Source organism: Cavia porcellus, unplaced genomic scaffold, assembly GCF_034190915.1.
Source record: "Cavia porcellus strain 051 isolate PalLab524CR breed Dunkin Hartley unplaced genomic scaffold, mCavPor4.1 scaffold_2, whole genome shotgun sequence".
Lineage (NCBI taxonomy): Eukaryota > Metazoa > Chordata > Mammalia > Rodentia > Caviidae > Cavia > Cavia porcellus.
The window spans coordinates 66,213,840-66,226,121 of record NW_026947485.1 but is presented as its reverse complement, the minus strand read 5'-3'; the positions used below and the strand labels follow the sequence as shown (position 1 = coordinate 66,226,121).

The following is a 12,282-nucleotide window of genomic DNA, read 5'->3' as shown; positions in this document are numbered from 1 at the left end:
AGTGCTAGCATTACAGATGTGTTCCACCATGCCCCGCTGATTTCGGGGGAGGGTACCGGGGATTGAACTTGCGACCTTGCACTTGTCAGGCAGGCCCTTATGCCACTGAGCTAAATTCCCAGCCCTCACTGAATTTTTAAAAACATTTTGACCCATTTGTAATAATACATAGCTCAAAAAACATTTTATATAATATATATATGATTATCTGCATGTTATCTTTTTATTTAAAGAAAAAAACAGAAAAAGGTTAGAAATAGTAAATAATTTCAAAATAAACAATAAGAAATCACTAGTTGATAATTACATATTGTCCCCTTACAAATAGTTGTTCAAGTTACAAAAGTGAAGTATACAAAGTGGACATTCAAACAGTGAGACTACAAACAGTTCTGTTCAACTATCCAACAAAAACTTAGTAATATGGTTATGAATCCTATACATTTAAATATATATGCAGTTATATCCTTTAGAGCACTTTCTATTCCTCTCTGTTTTACAACAGCAATTACACATTTTGGGTTTTATTACTCCTACACTTCTTATTAATTTTTATGCTAGAGACACAATGTGATATTTATAAATATGATTCTTGTTTATTTCACTAGTGACGATAGCCTCAAGTTGTCTCCATTTGCCTGTGAAGTTCTCAACATCATCTTTTTTATAGCTAAGTAATATTCCATTGTATAAAAATACCACATCTTTTTCATCCACTCTGCAGTTGATGGGCATTTTGGTTGTTTCCAAGCTTCAGCTATTACAAATTGTGCTGCTATGGAAAATACCCAGGAGGGGAGCATCTGGATTGAATGGAACTTCCAATCCTAGTCTTCTGAGAATTCTCCATACTGATTTCCATAGTGGTTGCACCAGTCTACACTCCCACCAACAGTCGAGCAGGTTCCTTTTTCCCCGCAGCCTCACCAACATTTATTATCAGTTGATTTCTTAATGGAAGCTATTCTTTCTGGAGTGAGATGAAATCTCAATGCTGTTTTAATTTTTATTTTCGAATGACCACTGATAGTGAACATTTCTTCATGTATTTATTTGCCATTTGTATATCTTCATCTGAGAATTGTGTGTTCATATCAGATGCCCATTTTTGGAGAGGGTCTTTGAATTTGGGGGTCTTGATGTTTTTCAGATATTTATATGTTCTAGATATAAGTCCTTTGTCTGAGGGGTTGCGGGCTATAATTCTTTCCCATTCTGTGGGTTTTTGTTTCACTCTGTTGGTGATTTCTTTTGAAGTGCAAAAACTTTTCAGTAATATGACATCCCAGTTGTTGATTCTTTGAAGTGTTTCCTGTGCCATTTGCATTTGTTCATGAATACTCTGTCTACCCCTATGTCTCCAAGACTTCTACCTACCTTATCTTCCAGTAGATTTAATGCTTCTGTTTTAATATTTAGATCTTTGATCCATTTAGACTTTAGTTTAGTGCGTAGTGACAGGCATGGATCTAGTTTCAGTCTTCAGCCTGTGGAGAGCCAGTTTTTCCAACATTTATTAAAGAGGCTATCTTTCTTCCAGTGAATATGTTAGCCCCTTTGTCAAATATCAGGTGGCTGAGTATCTTTTTAGTTGTGCTTGCATCATCTAATCTGTTCCATTGATCCTCAAGTCTATTTCTTTGCCAGTACCTTGCTGATTTTGTCACTGACTTTGTAGTGTAGTTTCAAATCAGGAATTAAGATGCCTCCTGCCGTGCCTTTGTTGCCCGGAATTTCCTTTGCTATTCTAGGTTTCTTCTGTTTCCAAATGAATTTTATGAATGTTTTCTCTAGATCCATGAGGTATGTTAATGGTATTTTGATTGGGATTGCATTCTATTTGTATAATAGCTTTGGGAGTATGGCCATTTTCACAATGTTGGTTCTTTCTAGCCAAGAGCAAGGAATATCCTTCCATTTTCTAATATCCTCTTCAATTTCCTGTTTTAGCATAGCATAATTTTCAGCATATAGGTCTTTTACATTCTTAGTTAGCTTGATTCCTAAGTACTTCATTTTTTTAGATGCTATTGTAAAGTGCGATGTTTCCATAGTTTGTCTCTCAGTGAATTTTTTGTTTGTGTACTGGAATGTTATTGATTTTTGATTGTTGACTTTTTATCCAGCTACACTGCTGAATTTGTTTACTAATTCTAGTAGTCTTTTAATGGAGTTTTTTGGTTCTATATAAAGGATCATGTCATCTGCAAACAGTGATAATTTAACTTCTCCCTTTCCTATTTTTATTCCTTTTATTTCTCTCTCTTGTCTAAATGCTCTGGCTAGTGTTTGCTGAGTCATATTGAATAGGCGTGGTGATAGTGGACCTCCTTGTCTTGTTCTTGATTTTAAAAGTGAAATCTTTTAAAATCAGGAACAGTTTTTGTCCATTTAGTAAAATGTTGGCTGTTGGTTTGCCATAGATGGCCTTTATAAGATTGAGGTAGACACTGTGTTTTCTGAGTTTCTGAAGGGTTTTTATCATGAACATGTGTTGGACTTTATCGAAAGCTTTTTCTGCATCTATTGAGATGACCATGTGGTTTTTGTTTTTGGCTCTGTTGATGTGGTGTATTACATTTGTTGATTTGAGTATGTGAAACCATCCCTTCATTCCTGCATGCCACTTGGTCATGATGCATAATCATCTTGATGACTTTTTACATTCTCTTTGCCAGTATTTTATTAAGAATCTTTGCATCAATGTTCATTAGTGAGATTGACCTATAGTTCTCCTTTTTGGTTGGGTCTTGCTCTGGTTTTGGTATGAGGGTAATACTTGCCTCCAGGAATGATTTAGGGAGGATTGCTTCCTTTTGAAGAGTTTAAGGAGTATTGGAATCAAATCTTGTCTAAATTTCTTGTAGAACTCAGTGAATCCATCAGGACCTGGGCTTTTCTTTATTGGTAAGTTTTTAGTTACATTTTCAATTTCAGTAGCTGATATTGGGTTATTCAAAATTGCTATATCTTCTTGGTTGAGCTTTGGTAGTTCATATGTTTCTAGAAATCTGTCCATTTCCGCTGTGATTTCCACTCTATGTGAGTAGAGATTTTCAAAATAGAGATTTATGATCTTTTGAATTTCCATAGGATCTGTTGCAATTTCCTCCTTTTCAGTCCTTATTGCATGAATTTGGGTTTTTTTTCTTTCTTTTTCTTTATAAGGTTAGCTAGAGGTTTGTCAATTTTGTTTATTCTCTCAAAAAAACAGCTTTTTGATTCATTAATTCTTTGTATTGTTCTTTTAGTTTCAATTGCATTGATTTATGCTGTAATCTTTACAATTTCCTCTCTTCTATGAGCTTTGGGTTTAACTTGCTCTTCTTTTTCTAGAAGCTTGAGATGAAGCATTAAGTTATTTGTGCTCATTCTGCTTTCTTGATATGACAACTTATTGCTATATATTTCCCTCTTGAGACCACTTTCATTGCATCCCACAGATTACAGTATGTTGTTTCCAAATTTTCATTGAATTGTAGGGATTGCTTTATTTCTTCTTCAATTTCATCTGTAACCCACTGGTTGTCCAAAAGGTTGTTATTTAATTTCAATGTATTTATGCAGATTTTGCAATTTCTTTTGCCATTAATTTCCAACTTCAATGCACTATAGTCAGATACTACGCATAGGATAATTTCAATACTTTTGCAGTTACTTAAGGATGTTTTATGGGATAATATATGGTCATTGTGAAGACTGTCCCATGCGCAGCTGAGAAAATGTGTATTCTGATGTGGTTGGGTGGAACACTCTGTAAACCTCAACTAAGTCCAATTGCTCACAGGTATGATTCAGTTCTATTATTTCTTTGCTGACTTTTTGTCTAGTTTATCTATCTCTTTGTGACAATGGGCTGTTAAGGTCCTCTGTTAACATTGTGTCCTTATGTATTGATTTTTCATGTCCATTAGTATCTGTCTTGTATAGTTGGGTGCTCCTGTATTTGGTACATATATATTTATAATTGTTAGTTCTTCCTCTTGAATTTTTCCACTAATGAGTATATAGTGACCTTCTTTATCTCTTTTAATCATTTTAGGTTTGAATTTCATGTTGTCTGCAAATAGAATAGTTACCCCTGCTTTTTTCTGGGTTCCTATTGCATGAAATACTGTTTTCCATCCTTTGACTTTTAATCTGTTAGTGTTGTTTTGGGTCAGATGTGTTTCTTGTATACAGCATATTGTGGTATCTTGTTTCTTGATCCAGTCTGTCAACTTGCTTCCTTTGATAGGTGAATTGAAACCATTTACATTTATGGATATCACTGATATGCACTGGCTTAACTTTGCCATGTTACTTTGCAATTGTTTGCTTTCTGCTTTTCCCCATTGATTATTTGCTTGTCCTACCTGGATTTTTTCTGTTGTTGTTCTGGGGATTGTGGTCATTTTTCTACCTAGTATGTTTTTCAATACTCTTTCTAGGGTTAGTTTGGTGGATGTGAATTTCTTCAGTTTTTCTTTGTCATGGAAGTATCTTGTTTCTTCATTAAATTTGAATGAAAGTTTTCCTGGGTACATCAGACTGGGTTGAAAGTTGTTTTCTTTCAGGGCTGGAAATACCTCACTCCAAGCTCACCTTAGCTTGAGGGTTTGTACTGAAAAGTCTGCCGTGATTCTAATGGGCTTTCCTTGATAGGTGAGTTGTGTCTTTTCTCTAATAGCTTCTAGTATTCTGTCTTTATGCTGTATGTCTGTGATCTTAATTATTATATGTCTGGGTATAGACTTAGGTTGATTGTGACTGTTTTTCTTTCTTTATGCCTCACTTATGTGCATATCAATTTTTCCCCATGTTTGGGAAATTTTCTGCTATTACTTCTGTGAATATTTTAGTTAGGTCATTTGCATTGACTTCTGCATCTTCACTGATGCCTGTTAATCTTACATTGTTTCTCTTGGCATCATCATGAAGCTGCTGGATTGTCATTTCATGCTGCTTTGTTATTTTTAAAAATTCTATCCTTTCATGATCGCTAATTGTGATCCTGTCCTCAAGGTCTGAAATCCTATCCTCAGCTTCATTTAAACGGTTCTGCCAGCTCAGAATAGAATTTTTTGTTTCTTGGATGTCTCTTTGAGTTTGTTTCATGAATTCTGCTTGTTTTCTATATTGTTCATTCAAGGTTTCAATCAGTTTTCCATGCTCCTGTACTTTTTTCTCTATTTCTTCTTTAGCTGTGCTCAGCAACTCCTTTACTAAGGTTGTTATTTCTATCTTTACATGGGAGAGTACTTCTAATTTGATTTCCTTTATAGCCTCATGGAGTTGTTTTTTATTTCACTCACTATCGTTTCAGTGATTTCCAGTGTGTTACTTTTGAAGTCCTCTGTTTCAATGTCTCTTGTGCTCCTGGTGGACTAGATGTTTGAGACTGCATTTTGCTTTTTCATTTTGCCATATTCCCCTTTTGAGTTAGTATTTGGTCCTTCAATCCCACTAGTGTCAACTGTTGGTATGTGTGTCTTGGGGTCCTAATGTAAGGTTGATGTTTGTCCAATTGCTGAGTCCCTCAATGAAGAAATGGGCCAGTCACCTAACTTCCCACTGCAGGGCCTGTTGAGTGAGTCCTATATTCTTCCTAGGCTGACAAGCCTACTAGTACTGATGTGGGTCAACTTTTAGTTCCTGCTATTACTTTATCTTCAGGTTATTCCAGGTCACCAAGTCTCCCTGTCTATAGTGATTGTGTCCGCTGAGGCCCTACTGTGTCCCTATTGTGTGCCTGTGTGTCTCATAAGCCCTTTTGATTTTCTCCAAGTTGTGGGAGTGCTTATTGGCACACTTCTCACCCTGCCTGATATTTTCTGTGTGCAGGAAGGGGTTACCCACACTCTTGCCAGACTCACCAAGGTCTTACAATTAGTTGGAGGAAGCTTTACTACTGGCCCTATTTACCCACTGCACACCTCTATTTTAGGGGCATACTCACCACACGACTGGAGCCTGCTGAGATCTTCTGTTTGGGTGAGGCTGTTACTGAATCTCCCTTCAGCCAGCACAGTTAATCCACTGTATTCCATGGTTCTGGGAGAAAGGGTGGGAGCTAAAGATCAACAGCAGTATTAGGTCCAGAGGTAGGGAGTATCCCTGAGGGGCCAGCATATGTCCTGGGTCCAGGCATCTGCTGGGCACAGGCCAAAGTCCCAAGGCAGTGTGGCATTCTTCAGTGCTGACTGGAGTCACGCAGGAAGCGGGCGGTTGTGCAGGCCCAGGTCCGGTTGTGCAGGCCAAGGTCCGAGTGTAGCACGCGTTCCCCAAGGCCAGCAGGAATTGAGTAGGAAGCTCAAGGCGGCCCACGCCAAGGTCCCAGTGCAATGTGGTGTTCCTCAGTGCCTGCTGGAGTCACGCCTATTTCCAGTTTTTGAGCGATGTTTCAAAGCTTCCTTGGTGCACTGGGAATCACCTGGCCCACTTTTGGCTCCCAGAGCAGATTGTTGGCAACTGCTTGCCACTTGGAGCTCGCTGGGTGTGGACCAGTTGGGCCTGTGGGGACTCCTTGTGTCCTTTGGTGATTTCAGACACAAGGCGTGGTCATACTGACTGGGAGCAAACTTCCGAGGTATCCCAGTGTGGTCAGGGCCTGAGACTGGATTCCAGGCCCTGCTTGCTGCTTGGAGTTAATTGGGCATGCCCAGGTTAGGCCCACTGGTACCTCCTGTCCCTCTTACGGTGATTTCAGATGCAGGGCATGGTCTTACTGCCTGGGAACAAAGTTCTAAGCTTTCTCCGTGGGCTGAAATTCAACCCGCAAATAGTCTGGGCCCAGGACTGGATTCCAGGCCCTGCTTGCCACTTGAAGGTGGCTGGACATGGCCTAACCACGGGTCTTAGGGTGATTTCAAACACAGGGCATGGTCTTACCACCTGGGAGCAATGTTCTAAGTTTTCCTGGTGCACTGAAATTCAACCTGCGGGCAGGGTCAGGGGCCCGGGTATGTATGTATATATATATATATATATATATATATATATATATATATATATATGTGTGTGTGTGTGTGTGTGTGTGTGTGTATTTTAATACTCTATAAACTTTTTTCTATTTTTAATTTTTTGAACTTTTTGAACTTTTTGTTAAATGCTAAGACACCAGTGTTATCATTATCTTAGGAATGGAAGGATCAGAATCATCACTGTCCTGTCTTCCATGTTCACATCTCACCAGAAGATTTTCTGGGGCAGTAACACACATACAGATCTGTCACCTAGTGTCACAGCATTCCTTATGGAATCTCTCCAGAAGACCCTGCCCAGGACTGCTTTCCAGCTACTTTTCCTCAGTATGTCAGTATCAAGAGCATACTCTGAAATAGTGATTAAAATTTCCCTGTAGTTAATTCAGTAATGTTGTTGTTTTCTTTGTCATTATCAAGCACAGTGCACTTTACACAAATGTATGTGCTGTACAACTGGATGCACAGTGACTTTGTTTACACCAGTGTCTCCACAGACGTGCATAATACATTGTGCTGTGAAATCACAAGAGCTCTGTTGTCACTGGGTAATGGGAATTTTTCATTTCCTTTACAGTCATGGGACCACTGTCATATACATACACAGCCTGTCATTGGCAAAAATGTAATTGTGTAATACATCACTGAGTATGAAACAATTTGATCATATACAAACAAAAAATCTCCTATGAACTGGTAAAGTATCAGGGTCTAACTATTAAAATCAGTATCAGCTATGAAAAGTAAACTTGAAATAGCAGAGAAAATGCAAATGACCAGAGAGCATTTGAAAAGAAGCCCAAGAATGTTTTATCAAACACAGCTGTGGCAAAATATAAAACACTGATGACTGGTTCTGGGAAGCATGTACAGAAAGCAACATTCTTTTTCATTTCTGGTGGAAAATGAAAAGTAAACTTTAAAATATAAAACATGTAAAGTTTTCCAAACAGCTTTATATTAGGTAATCTACGTGACAGAAATGAAAGCATCCTACATGAGGCAGATATGCCACAATGTTTATTGAAATATTGTTACCAAAAAGGACCTGGAAACTACTTAAAAGTTTATCAACTAAATTATGGTACTTTTATCCTAGAGAGTACTGTATAACTTTAAAACAATTGTTACCTACATTTTCTTGATCTGAAAGACTATGTATGATTCTGTGTCTGTGTTCAGGGTTCTCTGCAGGAAGAGAATCAATAGAAAATACATAATAAAAAGGGATTTATTAGGTAGGCTCACAGGATGAGAGGTGGGAGAGTCCACAGTGGCCATGTGTGAGATCAGAGGCAGAAGACCATCTGTGCCCTGGAGACTTGGAGGACCAGTAGGTGCTCAGCCCACAGAAAGGGAAGCTACAGAATCAGAGAGATCAGGGATGCAGCACCAGTTAAGGTCAGAGCTTGGGAGCTCACTGGAGTTGCCAGGGCAAGTTTATATTGGAAGTTGAAAAACTGGGAGTCTGATGTCCAAAAGCAATGGCAAATGAGGACTGGAGCTTCTCTAAAACAAGGAGGCTTCCTTCGTCTTTCCCTTTTTATTTCCCTATTTATTCAATTTGCTGCCCTGATGTTATTTACACACACACACACACACACACACACACACACACACACACACACACACAGAACTGTGCTTTCCTAATCTGACACAGACAGTTCTTTTTCAAGTTTGGTTGACAAATCACAATTAGTGGCCACAATGTTAAAAAAAGAGAAACTTTCAGAGTGATGTTTATTGTACCATCCATTTTTAAAAGTGAAAAAATAATGTGTATGTTTGCATACATGGATTTTTTATATACGTATTTGTAAGGAAATGTGTGGAAAGGGATCTATCACTGAGCCATCAAGAATTGCTATATCGGGAGTGAAAAGCAGGGAATAGTTGAAACTCGTATCTAGTCCAGTCACATTATTATTTAACCTAGTGAAATGGACATGGTCTTTTAATTTTAAAAATCTAATAAAGGTTGTTCAGGGATAAATATTAATACACAGTATAGTATGTGAGTACTTTGGCTTTGAGCAACTGTCAATACCATGTATCCTGAGAAAGAAAAGCTGGCATTACTGTGCTTGGTCAAAGACGTCTTGTAGAAAAAGTATCATCCCACTGGACCAATATGGCAGTGTTTCCAAATCAACTTAGAGTTTATAGGTTGTGAATTTGAGTTTTTTATTTTCAATTCACTTAAAACTTGATTATTCTAAGAATTCATTACTGAAGAAACTAGATTATAAAATGTGTAGACAAAAAACAGTGCTTCATTGTTAAAATGTTACCATCTTCCAGTTAGTTTTTATAGACTACCTAGTTGAAAGGTGAAGACCTTGCTATGCCTAACCTATGATTAAATAGAGCATCATCTTATTTAAAATTTGAGCTTTCTTATATTTGATACAAAGATTGTTTATCATTTTTCTCTTTTATTTCAGAACGCTTTACCCTGTACAGCTCTAAAAACCTTAGACAAGCATGGAATAAGTAAGTCTTTACATAGATTTTGCTCATTTTTTTCTCCTTTTTTTTATATTTACAACTTAACCTGATAAGTTTGTCATGGCATTTTTCCATTTATTTGTATGTTATCTATTCATTCATTCAGCCGTCGGACTGTTACTAAGCCCTGTGTGCCAGCCGTAGTGTTCAGCCTGGGTCAACATTGATGTGTTTCAAGAGCTATGAGACATTGCATCAGAACTGTAAATCCAGAAATATTTCATGGTCCGTCTTTTTATAATTCCAAGAAACTTTATTTGCTGAACATTTATAAGATGCAACATAGTGACTTTCTGATCTAAATAAGTTTGTGGCAAATTTTTGGGCTGGATGAAATTGATGTCTCAAATCTTTCAATTTACTTTTTCTTCTAATATTTATTAGGAAGCTGAATATATGTGTCACTTGCAGTATATTTGCTTCATTTTTGTGTTCCGTTCTCCTGCCTGGCCTTGCTGAAGCAGTGTTACTTAGTGGTTTCAGAATTTCAGGAAATCGGATCTGGGTTCTGAAAGTTACATCTTTTTGCAGAAGCCAAACTGTTGGAGGTAGAAAGCAGAGGAACTGAGTCACTCCCTTTTGGTTGTAGGCATCACATTGCAAACATGTGGGAGAACTGGAACTTCTTAGATTAAATAAACTATCCTTTGTCATAACAACATTTTATCTGCAGGGAATTTATATGATCTCACATTTTACTGTTATGACATGTTTAATTTTGTACATCACCAGTTGTGAAAATAAAAAATAAGGAAAACCGTTTCACATCTACAGCGCTTGTAATCAGTGCTGTCAGTAGAGACAGTGGACAGCTGATGGTGAGAAACTGGTGGGATGAATACGGGCAGTTCTGTAGTAGTTTATTGAAATGAATTATTGAAAGGCTATAACCACTTATTTGTACTGAATCTGTGCTTAGTACTTAATGCCCTAGTATCAGTTTTGCCTAACACAGGCCTCTGCATTTGCCTTTTGAACAGCCAGTTCTCGACTTTTGGCGACTTCCCTGATATCCACCCTCTGCGGGGCGTATTCTACGTGGGCTCTTCACCTTTTCTAACCACTGACCTAACATTTTAATTAAATGCTTTTGTGTACCACATGACAGTATACAGTTCCTAACTTAATTACATAATTAGACATATTTTTCTCATAATCGCTCAAAAGTTTTGTCCAAATTAGTAACTACTTTGTGAAACAATTCTTGATAAAGCCCTATATTTAAATTATCATGAAAATCTGACAAATTGTGTATAGCATAACTTCTACAGCCATGTATGGTTGTGAAGAATAGGCATTAAAAAATATAAAATTTAGAGTTAGAACTAATTTAAATTCATTTCAAAAACTGGGTCCCACTTAATTTACTGTTTAAATATTTTAGAGAAAATATTAAAGGCTAAGCTCCAGGTAAGATTTTTAAACTACAAATATACCTTGTGTGGCTTCACACTTTTTTAAATGTTCCCATAAGTCTCACTTTTTGTAGCCTCAGGGGTTCATCTCAGAAACACTACATATTAAAATAATCACTAAGATATTACTAACATATTCCTTTCTGTTATGCCAGTATTGAGTGCTAAATCTATATCTGAACTACAACCTTTACCCTATTCAAACTCAGTGAATTTTCAAGAGAGCTAAAAATCTAGAGACTTTAATTAGATTATTGATTCTTTCTCTAAATGGACCTTGCAACCATCATTGACATTTTGACGTTTCTTTCTTCAGGAGTATGATCTAAAGTAGAAAGAACCACATTAAAATACTGTTACACCGAGTCTAGTTTTTTTCCATTCTGCTGATTAATTTGCTTGTATAAAGCATAACTGTTAAACTTAAGCACCTGATAAATTCTCTTGTACAGTGGTAATAGGTTCAAAATAAAGTGAACTAATTTGCAAGAACTAATTCGAATTCAATTTGGATGGGTTAATATAAGATAGGTGGGTTAATGTAAAAGAAGTATGTTGCTGTTGAAAATTAAGCATCACTGCCTTTAAAGATCTGTATTAACTCAGCTATTAAAACTAGTAGGGGTATTAACTCATTTAGGAGAATAGGAATTTCTCAAGAAATGAATCCATAAGTCTCTTGGAAGAGCATTGGTAAAGTGACCCAGGGGGCCATGTCTACCCCAGGGAATGCCGTGTAGTTCTCTGCTGACCTCATTTGTACAGTAACCATGAGTGTAATTTTATCCCTTGATAAGTTTTAAAAAAAAACATTCTAAGACAACAAAAGAGTGATGGAGGGAATATCAAAAGATCCAGTAGCTGGAAAGTATAACATAAAGAAGAAATCTCAATTATAGGATTGAGACTAATAATTTTATATCCATGAAGAAAGAAAGTCCGTCTTTTCCCTCACACTGGAAATGCCTGGTACGTATGAAATCTTCCTGCATAAAGAAATTTAGGGCTAAAGAGAGACAAATCTTAATTTTATAAAAACATGTACTGTTTTCTGAGTGCCTTCAAAACATTCCATTTTATTTCATTGGAGTTCTAAAGACTCCCTATTTCTCTTCCAAATCTCTCTATTTATAGTTGCCTGACAGTGGCATGTATGTGCAATCAACCAAGAATTTCAGCCACTTAAAAGATCTTTTATTATTTTGGCTAGAAAAGAAGCTTTAGTATATACTCTCCAGCAAAGTCAAGGGTAAGATTCCAGGAACACATTTGCTTGTTTTGGAACTTTTTAACAGCTGAACAATTTGGGAGGTTTGAAAGTGTCAGAATGAGAGCTAAGGATGAACCACTAAGTCAGAGGAGACAGATCTGGAAAACCCTGCATGAAGCAAAGCCCG

At 37.1% G+C, this 12,282-nt stretch overlaps 1 protein-coding gene across 8 annotated transcripts in view; it reads left to right on the top strand.

Annotated features, from left to right (window-relative positions):
* Cdk14 (cyclin dependent kinase 14) overlaps nt 1-12,282 on the top strand; it is a 567,752-nt gene that overhangs the window by 438,694 nt on the left and 116,776 nt on the right. For all 8 annotated transcript variants that reach the window (XM_063243002.1, XM_063243021.1, XM_063243042.1 and 5 more), the window contains one exon: nt 9,407-9,455. In XM_063243002.1, the coding sequence (XP_063099072.1) occupies nt 9,407-9,455 (49 nt within the window). The remainder of the gene's footprint in view (nt 1-9,406; nt 9,456-12,282) is intronic.